We start from the raw sequence: 18,261 nt of genomic DNA, 5'->3' as shown, positions 1-18,261 counted from the left end.
ACTGCATGGAGGAATTTGGAATACCATCGACAGCTGGCCTACAATATGCCCAGTTACGCCACTGGACTATAGGTGATGACATGTACCAGGCGGCCACTAGGGCCTACACGCCCTTTGAGAAACTGGCACGTTCCCTAGGGGGGCTGAAGAGGCTTATTTCACAAATATACCACATACTGCAACACCCTACCTCAACACCTGCACACCCCTACCAGAGACAGTTGCAATTAGTAGCAGGCATAGACATTGAACCCTCCCAATGGCACAGGCTGTGGAGCGATATCCCCAAAATCTACTGCAGCATCCCCCAGAGGGAAAACGCTTACAAGTTGCTCATTCAGTGGTACTATACCCCGCTGCGGCTTAGCAAGATGTTCCCTAACACCTCGCCGCTGTGCTGGAGATGTGGCTCTGCGACTGGTGACTTTGTGCATATATGGTGGACGTGCCAGACCCTAGCTGTCTTCTGGAAGGAGGTACTCAGCCACATCAAAAGGGTGCTGGGTTTTCACCTGCCTGAAGAAGTGAGCACGATATTGCTTGGCGTCCGACCCTCCGTGCTTAGGGCACTCACCCGCAGCGACTGGATCCTTACGCTCCAAATGCTAGGCGCAGCTAAACAACTCATCGCCCTGTACTGGAAGCGGGCCGAGGCACCACCAATAGCTTCCTGGTTTGTGCGTCTCTGGCAGGTCCTGGCAATGGAAATACTCATGGCAAGGATACAGGCGAGAGACACACGCTTCAAAGCGGTCTGGGAGCCCCTAGTGCGATACCTTTGCTCTGTCAGTTATGCGCGACATATGCCCCCTAGACTCCGCGCTCTGCACCTCTTTGAGGACGCCATCATCCCGGCGGACCCTGCCAGACTATGCCCCTGATTACCATTCTCATCACAAGCACTGCTGCAGCTACACATGTCCTCCCACACCCTGCCCCCTGAACCGCCACACATAACGACTGCCCCCCCTCTCTGTCTCTCTTTCCTTTCAGGCTAGCTACCCTTAGATACTCCCTCCTTTCCTACTTGCCAATCTGGCTTTCGTCTCACTACGAGGCAGTTACGCCCTGTTGGGCTTTATATTTTTGTGACATTACAGTCAGCTATCCGCCATATGCCTCCCTTCCGAAGCGGAAATGCACCGGCATGAGACAAACCTCTGCGAACTTCGCCCCTAAGCCATGCGGCCGGCCGCCCTTGAGGGGTTGTAGGCAAGGCGCTGTGTTAAGGCTTCTTCCCCGTCCCAGTTGGCGTAGAAACACACGAGTTATCCTATGCGCGGCCGGCCTCGGCATGAGGTTGTAGGCTTAACGCTGTGTTCACAATAAAAACAGATTTCAACAAAAAAAAAAAAAAAAGAACACTTGTTCCTTTCAGCTTAAGTTAACTTGCCAGCAGGTGCCAGTAAATTCCAAAAATAGCTCGACCTGATAAAATCTCACTCGCAATTGCAAGAGGATTTTTTGAGTCCTGCTATGGACATCATTTCCTATATAGAACTAATGGACAGCGGGCCTTTTTTTTAATTATACTCAATAGGAGCATTGTCCTACTCCATCACAGGATAGTTCAAAAATGCAAAAGCGACAATACATGTATTTTACGAGCTATAACCTTTCAGACCCAGTTTCTTATTTATTTAAATTAGCGCCTGCATCTTCAAAAATATATATATTTACCCAAAATCAATTAATCTACTTCTTTTCTTTAATTGAAAATGTAGCGCTGAAGGGATATGATTATTAGAAGGAGATCATTGTTTTAAAATCTGTATGGGACACTAAGCCTTGGCAAGTGCAGGGCACTGAGTCCTTGTTCCGTGCACATCTAATACCGATCCAAATAATTTGTATTAATGACATCGTCCAACAAACTACTTGCTTGGGATTGGCTAAAATTAAAGAATTAAGTTCTCCCACTATTCCATCATTGGCCCTTTATGATAATTGGCAAATATACAAATTATACTGAAGATCAACTTAATTGTATAATAAGAAACTGTACCTTTATTTCCACTATGATGAATCCCGCGGGGTGAGCTCTGTGGCGGTTGGACACAAATGTTGGTCATTCACACTTTATGAATACTACTTCAGGGTTTTCACTACATAGACCAGATCCACAATACTCTCAGACCCCCCATATCAATAATGTCACCACTTATTCTAAGGGGAAATTATGTCAACAATGGTTAGAACATTCCACACTGTCTTCTGTGAAACAACATCTTTTTTTTGTTGGGTGACATAAATCTTGCGGGTTTCCTTCTGGGTCCAAAATCCTCTTGTACTAAGCGTTTTGTGTATGATGCGTATAATGAGTTTTTTAGGAAATTGTCATAACTAGAAGCTGCTGTACGTCTACAACAAATAAATCAGGACAATTTGGACAAAGTCTTTGCCATGGTCGAGAACAGTATTAAAACATTGCCATCTCGTATTTATACCTTGCACAATATTGCCTCTTCTGTTATTGATACTGTACAAAATGAAGTGTCTACATTATATCACAGACAACATCAACCTAGATCAGTTATGCAGTTTGGGTGGACCCTACAAACACAAAAAAATGGGAAGGTACCCTGGGATTATTTGAATGCAAGTGTGCTGTTCCTACCTTTCAATTTAACACGTAAACAACAATTAATGGCCATAAAAAAACGCTACATACACTATGTTACATGTAGAAAAACTTGAAAAACTTCCATTTACGGTAGCAGAAACTGATTGTGCAGTATGGTTAGTACAAGGGGTCATTTCATTGCCCATCTCTATGTTTCAGTTCACGTCATGTATGAAGCACGTTCCCCTAGGTTGATATGAGCCCCTAGGTAGTAGTTACGTACATGAGTAAATGGTCTTACTATTTACATATTGCTGTCAATGAACCGAAAGAGAGGTCTTTCTAATGTGGGAAAGGCGTGACTCCATTGCCTGCCATTCCCTTGTATGTCAACAAGTAAAATTGCATGACACCTGTAATGTTTCTGCCCCTAATTTTGCTTGTTTTCTGAAAGGAACTCCTGTTCCCGATCTTATTCCCAATCTCACATTATGTCAATAATCAGGACTGCTGCGGTCTGCGGGCATCCCGTATGTGGTGACTGTTTCCCAGCTAGTTACTTGTTGCAACAGCGTATTGTTTCCCCCTCCGCATGGGAGTGTAGATAGTTTGTTGTGTCCTTCCATCCCAACCCAGAAAACAGACTTCAATAAGCTAAGCAGACTCAAAGCGCTATTGTTTCAACAAAAAGTAACTCTCACGTCAGCCAGTGAGACCTTTGAGTTGCAGGTGACAAGAACGTCCAGTGAAATACAATCATTGTTAAACACAAATCTCCCCCTTTATTTTGGTGAACTGATACAGCAAATATTTAATGCGTCTGATACGACAGGCCTAGCACACTTGTTCAAACTTGAGGGCTACGGCCTCGTGTCCTCTTTCCAGACGATTTTTGTTGTAATTCCTGCTTTTATACATTCTATTTTTTCCAGGGTGTTCAGTGGTTTCCCACTTCTGCTCTGCTTGATTTGTAGCATCATTGTCCTCTTCTTACTGTTCAGCAATGGCTGCTCGATCTGTAGTTCTGCCCGGACAGGAGCAGCTGCAACGTGAGCTTGGATTAATGACAGTAGAAGCACTGGAGGTTGATTTCTGTCTGACTTTTCGCTATGCCTATTTCACCTGTGAGCAACCTGTGTTTTCTTCCTGCATCCGGATCCCCTTCCAGTGGGCTCTGGATATCAGCCTGGCTACAATTCACACCCTACCCTGGATTATGAACTGTTGATGGGTCCGTACTTGTCCCATAACCAGCACTGTTCCTTGGGTATTCGGCTTGTGAATAATCCATTATCGGGCCAGGCACTGACATAGCATCATACGCAGGTGCACAAAATCTCTTGGATCTCAGTATCATTGAAGTCAATACGGACACTCTGTGGATGCTCCTGGCGACCACTGGATACGAGGAACACGTCTGTTCATTTCAGTTGCTCAATGGGATGGGTGCACTTTTCAATTTGGAAGGTTCTGATGGCTTTCTGGAGTTGGAGAAACTGACAAGCCAGCCGAGACGCCAGAAAATCAAGTCGGGAGAGTGAATCCTCGCACCTCCGCGTTGCAGGAACCACGAAGAAAAACTGAAGAAACAAAGACCCACAACGCCCCAAGACGTAATCCCTACATGAAGAGACAGAGAACATTGAATCGCTGCATTTCAATCACACTAGATCACGATAATCCTATCACAAAGTCCCAGCCCTGAGAAAGACCTTCTTCGAAATCCTCCTGGTCCCCAGCACGAAGGTCGAAACACGTCGGCACACCCACACAACTCACCCGTTCGCTTGCACAGGACTCAGAGCATCAATATTAAATAGGAGCATTAAAAAGGACTCAACAATTTTAGCCATTAAAAATTTAAATGGTCTAAACCTTGAACATTTTTGTAATGACTCTCTGAGCCTATAAACTTTTTAAGGACCATTAACCCGTTAACCGCGGCAGTAATTCCGCCGCGGTGCAGGCGTTTTCGTGCACGGGTGGAATGCCGTCGGCCAATGGCCGACGGCAGCACTGGGGAGGTAGTGCTGCCGTCGGCCATTGGCCGACGGCAGCAGGGAAAGGGTTAAGTAACACTGCCCAAGGAGTACTACTTAGCTGTACCCTGGCGAACAGTAGACCTAAGACTGTGACCAAATACGCCAAAATGTGGTATTCATTGTATATATGAGATGCACTTTTGTTAGATTGTGGTTTAGAATTTCTTTATTAATGACAAAGCTTTTCTCTGTATTAAGATCAGTTGTACAAACATAACAAAAAGTAACTCAATTATGTTTTGTAATGCAATTGAATGTTATTTGAATTTAAGAAAAACGTACAAGATAATTAAGAAAAAATCTAAGAGAAAAGTAAGTTCTGTGTTGCTCATTATTGAAAAAGGATTGAATAGCTGTGCACCTACCTTATATGTTGAAAAATTGAAAGTTTTCTTGTTCATTGATTGAACTAGTCGTGGATAAAAGGAAAATCCATGTACATGAATATTTGATGAATTTATGGTCCTAGAGGTATTGTGTTGTGTATTATATATTGCTGGAGTTGATGGCATCCCACTTTGCCGCATCCATACTGTGCCCTGACGACACGCTGTAATTGGATATATTTTTGTGTATAAAAGATTCTCCATTCAGGTTGTTAGGGCTATTTCAAGATGCTCACATGTGATGTTTGACTGTTTACCACTGATTTCTGTGTTCATTACGTGCTACTATCCTGACCAAAGGGAGGGTGTCATGTGTTCTGGTAGCCATTGACGTTTTCCCTAGGATAGTACGAGCCCATGCCAAACTGTCCTCTGCCTTGCGCATGTTACTAGACAAACATATTTATGCTTTGTGCCTCATTGCAATTTTTACACAGAACACACTGTTGGTTTGCGTTCTGCTCTTTCCTGGGATTGCATTTCTCTGTGAGGCATTCTGTATTAAGGTATGGACTTGAAGCTCCGTCCACATTTTTCATTGGCTTTTGTCATTGTCCACTGTAAATAGTGATTTTTAATTGGTCAATAGGTTTAGTAGTCCCTCCTTAGAACCGCCTTGTCTTGTTTTGTAACCTCCCATGAGGACACCCCTGATACGTGTCTGTAAGCTTTTATTACAGTCTCCAAGCACTATTTTCTCAAATAGCTTTGCCCTGTTGCAGGCAGGACATGCTCTCTCCTAATGCTCTTTTTCTTCTTTATAGCATGGGCGCCAATTGCATTTGCAATGCAATAGGTCTTGCATTTGCAGAATTTAAGCTATTGGCATTGTAAATGACAATGCCTTTTATTTATCTGTTTTAAAAACAAAACATAAATAAAAAGGCACTGTCATTTACAATGCCAATAGCTCAAACTCTTGTAAATGCAAAACCTATAGCATTGCAAATGCTTGTCCTACTTGTTGTGGCACGTATTCTGCATACTAGAGCACGTTAGTTAGAATAAACGTTTTTAACGTTTCTCGTGTCTCTGTCCAATCTATTGTGGACTGGTACGAGAATGAGAGCGAAAGGGTGTCCTTTAAACGCGATTCCTGAGAGGGAGTGTTGTGTTCTGGGGTGTCTAACCACTTGTTCCTCTGTGAGTGAGTAGGAGGGCAGGTGAGACACTATAGCTAGTCGGTCCCCGGACTCGTGTGTACTAAGGTGGTTGGATGACTCCGTCCATGCCCACTAAGGTTCCATGATCCCAAACATGGTTCGGTGACTCCGCATAATCCCTGCAACACAGGCAATGGGGTACACTTAACGTTTAAAGCCATGTAAGAATTTTTAGAGGCAAGAGGTATAAAACACAACTAATGTGCTGTGTACCATGAAGGAACCAATGGCATAGTTAAACGGTTAACGGGTTGCTGAAGGAAACAATTCAGATTGCAGAGTTGAAAGGTTTGACATGGTGAAAGGTAGAGTGGAGGACTAACATACCTCCACAGGGAACAGTCCATTCGTACAGTTTAGCGAGCGCAACCCACATAAAAAAGTATATCCGTCATGGAAGAGAGTACATTGTAAGGAACTGTCGCATGTGGCAGACGAGGTGAAGGAGGGAAGGATGATAGAGTTTTGCATTCAAGAAGACACAAAACAGATAAGACTTCTGTAAAGCTGTCACACCATGGATATTGTGATGCAGGATGTTGTGAGAGTGAAGCTACCAAAAGCTCTGGTAGGGCAGTTTTGCATTTTTCCCATCCTTATAAAGTGATTAAAGTGTTCTAGGGAGCAGTTATGGTGGAGAACGGAAGAATCTTGAACCTTAACCGTATAGTCATAATTACTAAAAAATACGCTTTTTTGTGTTTGGCATGTTCGCTCTGATTGAATTAACTTGTGATAAGAACAGAATTTCTTTATTTTAGCTTGTTAAAATGTCAGATATAAATCATTTTAGCTATCTCATGTGGTTGTGTTAGGGAGGGAATTGTTAATATTTGCATAAGTTTCCAGATCCACACCAACCCGAACACCACCCTCAGAGGCACCCTGATCTACCGACCCCCTGGACCACGCACGCAATTCAGCGAGGACATCGCCGACTTCGTCAGCCCGCATGCCCTCCCCTCCGCTGACTACATCCTCCTGGGGGACCTGAACTTCCACCTGGAGAACAACAACGACCACAACACCAGCACCCTGCTCGACAACCTCGCCAACCTGGGACTCAAGCAACTGGTGTCCACCCCCACCCACCTCGCCGGACACACACTCGACGCCGTCTTCTCATCCAGCACAGACATCAACTTCAGCCACGCCACAGAGCTTCAATGGACGGACCACAGCTGCGTCCACTTCACCTTCAAGAGAACGACGACCCACCAACACCAGCAACACACCGCCCGCAGAAGTTGGAACAAGATCACAGCAGACCAGCTCGCCACCTCCCTGAGCCAACACCCTCCTGCCAGCTCAGCGAACCCCAGCCAGGCCGCCGATAACATCACGAAGTGGATCAGCAACTGCGCGGACGAACTCGCCCCGCTGAGGACCCCGCCCAGCAGACCCGGCAGCAAGAAGGCCCCATGGTTCACCGACGAACTCAAGAGCTCCAAGAAGAACTGCCGAGCCCTCGAGAAAGTCTGGAAAAGGGACCCGACACCGGACAACAGGACCTCCTACAAACTGGCCACCCGGAAACACCACCAGCTGATCCGCGCCGCCAAGAGAACAGCATTCAAGGACCGGTTGGACAACAACGCACACAACAGCAAGGAACTCTTCAACATCGTGAAAGAGCTTTCCAACCCCAGCGCAGGAAACAACGACATCACCCCATCGCAAGACCTCTGCAACTCCCTCGCCTCATACTTCCACAACAAGATCACGGACATACACAGCAGTTTCAACAACCAACCAACGCACACCACGACCGACCTGCCACCCCCCCCCACCACCACCCTCCACGCCTGGACCCCGATCAGCACAGAAGACACCATCCGCACGATGAACTCCATCCACTCCGGATCACCAACCGACCCCTGCCCTCACCACGTCTTCAACAAGGTCGACGCTGTCATCGCACCCCACCTGCGAGACATCATCAACACATCCTTCGACACCGCCATCTTCCCCGAAAGCTGGAAACACGCCGAACTCAGCGCTCTACTCAAGAAACCAACAGCGGACCCCACCGACCTCAAGAACTACCGCCCCATCTCGCTTCTCCCGTTTCCAGCCAAAGTCATCGAGAAAACCGTCAACAAGCAGATGGCCGCCTTCCTCGAGACGAACGGATCCCTCGACCCCTCACAGTCCGGCTTCCGAGCCAACCACAGCACCGAGACCGCCCTCATCGCCGCCACCGATGACATCCGAGCCCTGATGGACAAAGGAGAAACAGCGGCCCTCATCCTCCTAGACCTCTCCGCGGCATTCGACACGGTCTGCCACCGCACCCTAATACGGCGCCTCAGCAACGTCGGAATCCAGGACAAGGCGCTGGAATGGATCATCTCCTTCCTCGACGGAAGAACACAGCGAGTCCGCCTACCACCGTACAAGTCAGAGGCCTCCGAAGTCATCTGCGGCGTCCCCCAAGGATCATCACTGAGCCCCACCCTCTTCAACGTCTACATGAGCCCCCTCGCGGCCATCGTACGCAAACACCACCTCAACATCATCTCATACGCCGACGACACCCAGCTGATCCTCTCCCTGACCAACAACCCCGCCGCCGCCAGAGCCAACCTGCACGAAGGGATGAAAGAGGTAGCCGAGTGGATGACGACCAGCCGCCTGAAACTGAACTCGGACAAGACGGAGGTCCTCATCCTGGGCTCTTCACCCTCCGCCTGGGACGACTCCTGGTGGCCTCCCGCCCTGGGCACCGCACCCAAACCGACAGACCATGCACGAAACCTGGGCTTCATCCTGGACTCCTCCCTCTCCATGACCAGGCAAGTCAACAGCGTCTCCTCGGCGTGCTTCAACATCCTACGCATGCTACGGAAGATCTTCTGGTGGATCCCCTCAGAGACCAGGAAGACCGTCACCCAGGCCCTCGTCACCAGCCGGCTGGACTACGGCAACGCCCTCTACGCCGGGACCACCGCCAAGCTCCAGAAGAGACTCCAGTGGATCCAAAACGCCTCAGCCAGACTCATCCTCGACATCCCACGATCCAGCCACATCTCCGGACATCTGAGAGACCTTCACTGGCTTCCCATCAACAAGAGAATCACCTTCCGCCTCCTCACCCACGCACACAAAGCCCTACACGACCAAGGCCCGAGCTACCTCAACAGCCGAGTCAACTTCTACGCTCCCAAACGCCACCTCCGATCTGCCAACCACGCCCTCGCCGCCGTCCCCCGCATCCGAAGAGCGACTACAGGAGGAAGGTCCTTCTCCTACCTGGCCGCCAAGACCTGGAACTCCCTCCCGTCCGACCTGCGCCTGACCCAAGACCACCTCTCCTTCAGGAAGAAGCTGAAGACCTGGCTGTTCGAGCAGTAGCGGCACCCCCCCTCCCCAGCGCCTTGAGACCCTACGGGTATGCAGCGCGCTTTATAAGTGTCACTGATTGATTGATTGATTGATTAAGTTGGTATATTCCATTCTCCCCTTTAGAAATGTATTGTTTCCCATCCTATTCTATGATGGAATCTTTGTGTTCAATTGGAAAAGGAGTTGAATCTGGTTGGAATAGCTGGAGCGGTGTTGCTGCACCCGGTTGGGGCTGGACTTTCTTCTTTTAAATAAACAGAACTCAAGAACTATTTGTATTCATCTTGATGTCAACTCTTCAAATAAGAACTTAACAGATTATTTTTTTATTCTTCATGTTTGCGAACATCCTGTCTCAGTCATATTAAAGAGCTACGCACCAAGGATTTAAGTGGGTTACGGGAAAGGTGATGGTGTGACCATGTATTTTAAGGGATACGTACACCCTGCCATACATGATAAGGGTATTGCAAGTCACCTTGGATTTCCATAACCTTATAATGGATTCTGCCTTTTGCCTCATTCCTCCACATGGCCATGGAACGCCTCAGTGACTTATCTTTAAAGTGTACGGCATGGGGTATTTTAGCCCATATATCTTAAAAGAATTGAGAGTACTAAAATTGCACTGTAATTGGGAGGGTGGGGCCCGCTACTCCTGACAGTCACAAAATTCTGTGTTGATCACCTAGCATGTGCTGTTGCCCATTACTCTTTAATCTGGTGATCATTACTATTTACACCTTACCATAAGTATACAAAGTATGAATTTAGAAGTGAAAACTGCTGCCGCACGTAAATAAATTACCAAACATTTCCTAGGGATTACGCCTAGAAACTGGTGATTTTTCACTCCGTACTGTGCTTAGTTTTGAAAACTTTTGTGAATTTCCAAAAATGGGAAATAAAATTGGAGACTGTTGTGCACACAGACAGTAGGTGCCTCACCATCTTTATATCACATTTTAGGTGTTATAAGTTCAAAAGGGTACCATTTGGGCTGGCATCAGCAGAAGCCTTATTCCAAAGACTAATACACAACATTTTAAAGGGGGTCCGAAACGTGCTCATATTCCAGGATGACATCTTAGTCATGGGCAAGGACAGGGATGACTATGACCAGCAGTTATTCCAGGTGCTCAATACTCTACAGGAATGTGGTATGACTGCTGAGTACAATAAATGAAGGTTTGCTGAGAGGAAGGCCACGTATATTGGGCATGAAATCAAGGACCTACTTAATGCCATTTGTGACGCAGCGGTACCACAGAGTAAAGAGGAACTGAGAGCCTACTAGGGCCTGGTGGAATTTTATTCAAAGTTTGTGAGGAATTTTTCAGCAAAAACATATATTAGACAATTACTAAAATCAAAAAACAAATTTGAATGGTCATCTTGGGTAGCTTGTCTCCTTCCCAGTTAAAGAATTGGCTTGGTAGTTTGGTTTGCCCTGTTCCCATCATGCACTGGGACAGGAACAGACTAATTTGCATATAGCCAGGTTCTGAAGCTGGGATGGTGCAGTGAGCTAAAAAACGGTGATGGATCAAGCCCTGATCTCTTGACTGGGTAGGAGTATTCTGCATCATTCAGAAACTCTGTCCATCACCTTTTCCAAAATTGATTTTATCCACACTATGTGTGGGAGGGTATACTCAGACGTGAGTCCCTAGCTCATTGCACCATCAGGATTCAAGCAAGCCGGGCCGACGAGGCTGAAATGCCAGAAACCGGTCCCCGGTAGCTTGTCTCCTTCCCAGTTAAAGAATTGGCTTGGTAGTTTGGTTTGCCCTGTTCCCATCATGCACTGGGACAGGAACAGACTAATTTGCATATAGCCAGGTTCTGAAGCTGGGATGGTGCAGTGAGCTAAAAAACGGTGATGGATCAAGCCCTGATCTCTTGACTGGGTAGGAGTATTCTGCATCATTCAGAAACTCTGTCCATCACCTTTTCCAAAATTGATTTTATCCACACTATGTGTGGGAGGGTATACTCAGACGTGAGTCCCTAGCTCATTGCACCATCAGGATTCAAGCAAGCCGGGCCGACGAGGCTGAAATGCCAGAAACCGGTCCCCGGTAGCTTGTCTCCTTCCCAGTTAAAGAATTGGCTTGGTAGTTTGGTTTGTCCTGTTCCCATCATGCACTGGGACAGGAACAGACTAATTTGCATATAGCCAGGTTCTGAAGCTGGGATGGTGCAGTGAGCTAAAAAACGGTGATGGATCAAGCCCTGATCTCTTGACTGGGTAGGAGTATTCTGCATCATTCAGAAACTCTGTCCATCACCTTTTCCAAAATTGATTTTATCCACACTATGTGTGGGAGGGTATACTCAGACGTGAGTCCCTAGCTCATTGCACCATCAGGATTCAAGCAAGCCGGGCCGACGAGGCTGAAATGCCAGAAACCGGTCCCCGGTAGCTTGTCTCCTTCCCAGTTAAAGAATTGGCTTGGTAGTTTGGTTTGCCCTGTTCCCATCATGCACTGGGACAGGAACAGACTAATTTGCATATAGCCAGGTTCTGAAGCTGGGATGGTGCAGTGAGCTAAAAAACGGTGATGGATCAAGCCCTGATCTCTTGACTGGGTAGGAGTATTCTGCATCATTCAGAAACTCTGTCCATCACCTTTTCCAAAATTGATTTTATCCACACTATGTGTGGGAGGGTATACTCAGACGTGAGTCCCTAGCTCATTGCACCATCAGGATTCAAGCAAGCCGGGCCGACGAGGCTGAAATGCCAGAAACCGGTCCCCGGTAGCTTGTCTCCTTCCCAGTTAAAGAATTGGCTTGGTAGTTTGGTTTGCCCTGTTCCCATCATGCACTGGGACAGGAACAGACTAATTTGCATATAGCCAGGTTCTGAAGCTGGGATGGTGCAGTGAGCTAAAAAACGGTGATGGATCAAGCCCTGATCTCTTGACTGGGTAGGAGTATTCTGCATCATTCAGAAACTCTGTCCATCACCTTTTCCAAAATTGATTTTATCCACACTATGTGTGGGAGGGTATACTCAGACGTGAGTCCTTAGCTCATTGCACCATCAGGATTCAAGCAAGCCGGGCCGACGAGGCTGAAATGCCAGAAACCGGTCCCCGGTAGCTTGTCTCCTTCCCAGTTAAAGAATTGGCTTGGTAGTTTGGTTTGCCCTGTTCCCATCATGCACTGGGACAGGAACAGACTAATTTGCATATAGCCAGGTTCTGAAGCTGGGATGGTGCAGTGAGCTAAAAAACGGTGATGGATCAAGCCCTGATCTCTTGACTGGGTAGGAGTATTCTGCATCATTCAGAAACTCTGTCCATCACCTTTTCCAAAATTGATTTTATCCACACTATGTGTGGGAGGGTATACTCAGACGTGAGTCCCTAGCTCATTGCACCATCAGGATTCAAGCAAGCCGGGCCGACGAGGCTGAAATGCCAGAAACCGGTCCCCGGTAGCTTGTCTCCTTCCCAGTTAAAGAATTGGCTTGGTAGTTTGGTTTGCCCTGTTCCCATCATGCACTGGGACAGGAACAGACTAATTTGCATATAGCCAGGTTCTGAAGCTGGGATGGTGCAGTGAGCTAAAAAACGGTGATGGATCAAGCCCTGATCTCTTGACTGGGTAGGAGTATTCTGCATCATTCAGAAACTCTGTCCATCACCTTTTCCAAAATTCATCTTGTTGTGATAAGACTTTCAAAGCACTCAAAGCGGAAATTTGCAATGCACCACCTCTGCAGGTTTTTGACCCAGAACTTACAAGCGTGGTCACTACTGATGCCAGTGGGAGGGGTGTCGGAGCTGTTCTTAGGCAAACTAATGAAGCGGGAGTGGATGTAACCATTGTGTTTGCTTCGCGCTCACTTATACCCACCAAAGAGAGATATTCGGTCATTGAGCGAGAGGCACTAGCATGTGTATGGGGCCTGGAACACTTCAGCTTGTACATTTGGGGTAAGAGAGTCATTCTACAGAGTGACCAAAAATCTCTCACCAGGGTATTGACTGCAAAAGTGTTGCATTCTGCATCATCCAGGCTGGCACGAATGTCAGTGAGATTGTTAGACTACAATTATGTACAGTATCTACCAGGAGCAAAGAATGTAGTCGCTGACTTTCTCAGCTGGTAACCTCTCTCTGACTAAGGTGAAGCAGAATGCAAGGAAGAGGAATTCTGCGTGGCAAACATCACTGAGGAATTTCCAAGCATTTCAAAAGAGAAGTGGTTAAAATCATATGAAGATAACATTTTGAAAGAAGGAAACAGACAAATTTGTCACGGTTGGCCTAGCAAGAAAAATGTGAACAAGCATTTTCAATGCAATAGGTCTCGCATTTGCGAAAGTTTACCCTATTAATATTGTAAATGGCAATGCCTTTTATTTACGTTTTAAAACCCAAAACATAAATAAAATGCTTTGTCATTCACAATGCCAATAGCTCAAACTTGCGTGATTGCGAGACGTATTGCATTACAAATGCAGTGCTATTTGTGGTCTCCTTTGTTTGTACGTGAATGCATTTTAGTGATTCTAACAGAAATCGTGCACAAAGCTCCAAAAACCAATAGAAGTTTTTTTCCAGGGCTTTACATAAGCACAAATTATATTACACAAAGGCAGATACATGTTTAGGCTGGGGAGATTAAGTGCTTTGCCTAGAATTACAGGCTGTTGATCCGATGCAGAGACTCGAACCTGGTTCTCCAGGTTCAAAGACAGCAGCTCTGGTTGTTACGCCACATGCTCTCCCACTTAATACAGGTAGCAAAAAGTACAGATAGTTTGAAATACACAGTCTGCAAAACTTGGTTAGTAATACCAATGTGAGAATCTACTGCAGAAGTAGCCCTGTTCCAGCAGGCAAGCAGCCCCTAAGCTTGCAGTCTCTGCTCGGTCTCGGTTTCAGGGGAGATGTTGGTGGGGGGAGCGGGAGGTTCAGTCGTGAACATTTCCAGGTTAAGTGGGTTTCACTTAATGGTAGGGCTACTGGAGAGAATATGGGAGGGCCCTCCAAGGAAGGAAGGAGTGCCGTCCAATACTAGCTGAGCGGCCTGCTGCGATGTCAGTGACAGGTCAGGTTAAAGAGTGTCCTAGGAGCAAAGCTAATAAAACTATTATATGAGGTGAAAGTCCCAATTATCAGCCTCTAAAACTGAACCGTTTACTTATTGCAGCGTGTTAATTGGGGCATGTGCATCTAGAAGGAGTATTTTCCTAACACTGAGCCACTGTGGACAGACCGCAGTGGTGGACCTAAAGAACTAACTAAGCCACACACTTGTGTTAAATCACACTTCTAGGTTGCAAGCAGTGGGAGAGAGTGTAGCGCGACCCGAAGATTCGTGTGGGGGAATGGAGACTCATGGCGGCAGCTAGGGCGGGAAGGAGCTATCATACCTTGCTGCTCTGTGAACACACCAGACACACACGCTGCCTTTCACCATCTGAAACCTACCCTGTGCACACTGCTGTCGGACAGAAAAGACGAATGCCATGCTGCTGGGTGAGACCAGCAACATGAGGCCATATTCTGTTAAGAACTCGACAAATCTGCATTTTGTCACAAATTAGATTGAGCATCCTGCCCAGTCATAGATATACATACAAACCCAGCTTAAGATGTTTACATGTTATGTTCTCAGCATATGTCCTCATTAACGGCTAACTTCTAATTGCCATGTAAGTCTCGGGTCGTCCGGCCACTGATGAAGGACAAAGGAAGCGAGTGTCCAGCTCAACCGGCCCATTGCTCCTCTTTTGGGAGGACTAAAGTAGCAGAGGGTGGAGGGGATAAATATAAATAGGAGCAGGCAATAAAAATTAAGGAGAAGTGAATAGTAAACAAAGTTTACACGGGGAGGAAAGAAAGTGAAATCGCACTGCGTGTGCATTCTACTAAGACGCCGTAATTACAGGAAACGCCCAGGGAACTTTGCAGAATGAAAGCAAAGCAGCATGCTGTGCTTGTACAACACATGCCCTGCCCGGGCAGGCATGCCAAAGGAAGACAGGGAGGGAATCAAAAATGCTTCCCTCCCAATAGAAATCAAGGATTTGGCACGCTCACCAGTAAGAAGCGCGGGTGGACCTTCCACCTTCGCTTCGCAAGCTAAAGTGACAATAGGAACTCAGCAGGAGCATGCAGTGCATGCGCTGCGACGCTAGGCGAGACCTAAAAATGAACAGAGGACAAAGTTGGAATTTAGAAATTAGTTGAGGGTGGAATTTTCATGAGGCAAGGAAAGGTTATTCCACCAGAAACAGTAAGAGACCGCATTATAGAAATTTGCCATGAAGGCCACCTGGGTATCAATAAAACAAAACATAAAATTAGCTATTGGAACTGGTGGCCAGGTTGTGACATAGAAATTAAGAGGAAGGGCAGGAACTGTGTGCAGTGTGAAAACTCAGACAATTTCCAAGTCACACTTAGACCCCTGTTGCAACCCCTGTCTTGCCCTCGCATGCCCTGGGAAATGTTTGGCACTGGCATCATGGGACCCATAAAGGACCAGGGAGAGCAGATGTTTGTGGTAGTACTTGTTGACCATTTCTCAAAGTGGTCGGAGATAGACATACTCCAAAAGACGGAGGCCAACAACATTATCTTATTTTTTGACAATATTTTCACGAGGGAAGTCTTAGCTAAATCTATTGTAAGTGACAAAGGTACACAGTTCACTTCTGAAGTCTTCAAGAAATACTTAGAAAGAAATGGTGTCTCCCATAAGACCACCTCCGTGTACCATCCAGTGGGGAACGGAGCTGTGGAACAGTTTAACAGGGTAGTTAAAGGTACCATACAGTAAAGACAATAATGGGTTGAGTTGGAGTAAAGAAATGCACAAAATGATATGGGCGTAAAGGATCACCCCTAGTGTAAATACGTCCTTTAGCCCCTATGAATTGATGAGAGGCAGGAACCCCATGTCAAAAGACAACGTAATTTGGCTTAAACAAGTTAGGAAAGCTGAGTGGTCTGCAGATGTGGTAAGGAGGAATGTTCAAGACGCTCATAGGGAGTACAAAATGCGATTTGATTCTAAGCTTAAGTGCAAACCACATAGTGTCAAAGTAGGAGACAGAGTGAGAGTGAAAAGGAGTGGATTCATCGAAAAAGGGCTGAGTCGTTATTCTTATTGTTTATCGTTATTCACAAACCCTGGTTGTCCTAAAAATCTTCTGCAATTCTGCTCAACTTAGTGATGGCAAGGTGTTGCATATGTCTGCTCTCTCCCTGTGTGGGAAAACTGCTGATGTTACGGGGGAGTGTGGTACACCCCAGAACATAGCCAGTTGTGCATTACTCTGTGGTCAACTGTGCGTTCCCAGTTCATGGGTGTTAGTGACCTCTCTCCTCAGGGGAACATTGAAATGTTGGGTGAACACCTCACCCTGGAGAGCATCGATGTACCATGCATGAGTAATACCAACCCATCAGAAGAAGATGGTCCCGCAGATGATTCTGTAACAGTGGGTGGGTGCACAGGCAGGTTTGGACGAGTCATTGTCAAACCTAGCAAGTTTAAAGATTTTGTTATGCGATTAATTTGTATTCTGTTCTTTTCGCCTTAGTGCTCCCATTTAGCTTCTCCCCTTTGGGAAGATGTGTTGTGTTCATTTTGTCCTTTGCCTTTCACTTAGCCTTGTTCCCCCTAGGTTCCTGCCCCCCCCCCCCACCCCCACCCCCCCCAAGCTCCCTGCTTTCAATGACCGTTTGTATTACCGTTGACAGTTAGAAGTTAGCTGCCTGCTGCGACGCACTGCCCCTGATTTCTGGTGTCCGCGTAACCATTCTACAAATAAAGGTTTTACTTCTTCATGTTCGTGTCGCCTTTTTTCTTAACAGAGACCTACTCCAAGTCTGCGAAGAAACCAAGACAGCTACATGTTCGTATTTCAATACCGAGACAATCGAGTTAGCTATGTGGGAAGCTGGATAAAGCTGTAAATTTGTTTTAAATGTCCACACATTACTCTTTAAATTGTAAAAAGTAATGTGTGCGGACGGTCAGGAAATCTAAATGGTTCTAACGTGTTTTTTACTCTCGTATGCCAATCCAAATAAAAGTATCACACCCCAGTGAGGTTTTAGTGTCTCGTCTTGTCCGTATGGAGTCAACGTAGAGATAGGCGAGTGAGGAAGCCTGCGAGGAGAGTGAGGAAGCCTGCGCGGCGAGGGACCCTCTGCGTCAGTTTGGGGCCTTACACATACCAAGGAGGGACATGGTTCCAGGTGGGGAGCTGCCGCGGCCCACCGAAACAACAGCGAGAAGTAAATAATGCCATATTGTTCTGATCATTTATGAAGGCAAGGGGAGGCCGCTCGCCTCACCTCGAACCCCAGCCAGGAGTAGGGGGACACCACGTCGTAGAAGAGCTCCAGCACGCGCTTGCCAGCCCCGGCCATGGCTGTTGATGGTTCTACACGAGGGAGTGGGAGGGGATCCCTGGATTGCGCTACTTCCGGTCCTAGGTCACGCAGGAAGTCCCGCTGGGGAAAGTTCGCTGGAACGACCGGAAATGATGTAGATTGAGTGACATTCACCCCAGCAGTATGGCGGCGATCTGGCGGCAATTGCTGCCACCCAGTGGCCGGATGGGGGATTGGCAGCTTGGCGCCTGGTCTACATTCAAAGTTTTGGATGTAGGGATTAACTTCTGTTTATGCACCAGCACAAAGAGTTTCAACTGCATTACAACCCCACGTCCAGATAACTCTAACCACTAGTATATGTAGTAGACCCTTGAACTCACTACCATTCCT

The 18,261-nt window shown here is 46.8% G+C and overlaps 1 protein-coding gene across 1 annotated transcript in view; it reads right to left on the bottom strand.

The window, feature by feature from the left end:
* LOC147706534 (glutathione S-transferase kappa 1-like) overlaps nt 1–17,983 on the bottom strand; it is a 132,193-nt gene extending 114,210 nt beyond the window's left edge. Inside the window, exon 1 of the mRNA XM_086929092.1 lies at nt 17,830–17,983. Coding sequence (XP_086785218.1) covers nt 17,830–17,904 — 75 coding nt within the window. The 5' untranslated portion in view covers nt 17,905–17,983. The remainder of the gene's footprint in view (nt 1–17,829) is intronic.
* Between the last annotated feature and the right edge of the window lie 278 nt (nt 17,984–18,261).

Source organism: Lissotriton vulgaris, chromosome 7 (genome assembly GCF_964263255.1).
Source record: "Lissotriton vulgaris chromosome 7, aLisVul1.2, whole genome shotgun sequence".
Taxonomy (NCBI): domain Eukaryota; kingdom Metazoa; phylum Chordata; class Amphibia; order Caudata; family Salamandridae; genus Lissotriton; species Lissotriton vulgaris.
The sequence above is the reverse complement of the archived record's forward strand: the minus strand, read 5'-3'. Positions and strand labels throughout refer to the sequence as shown.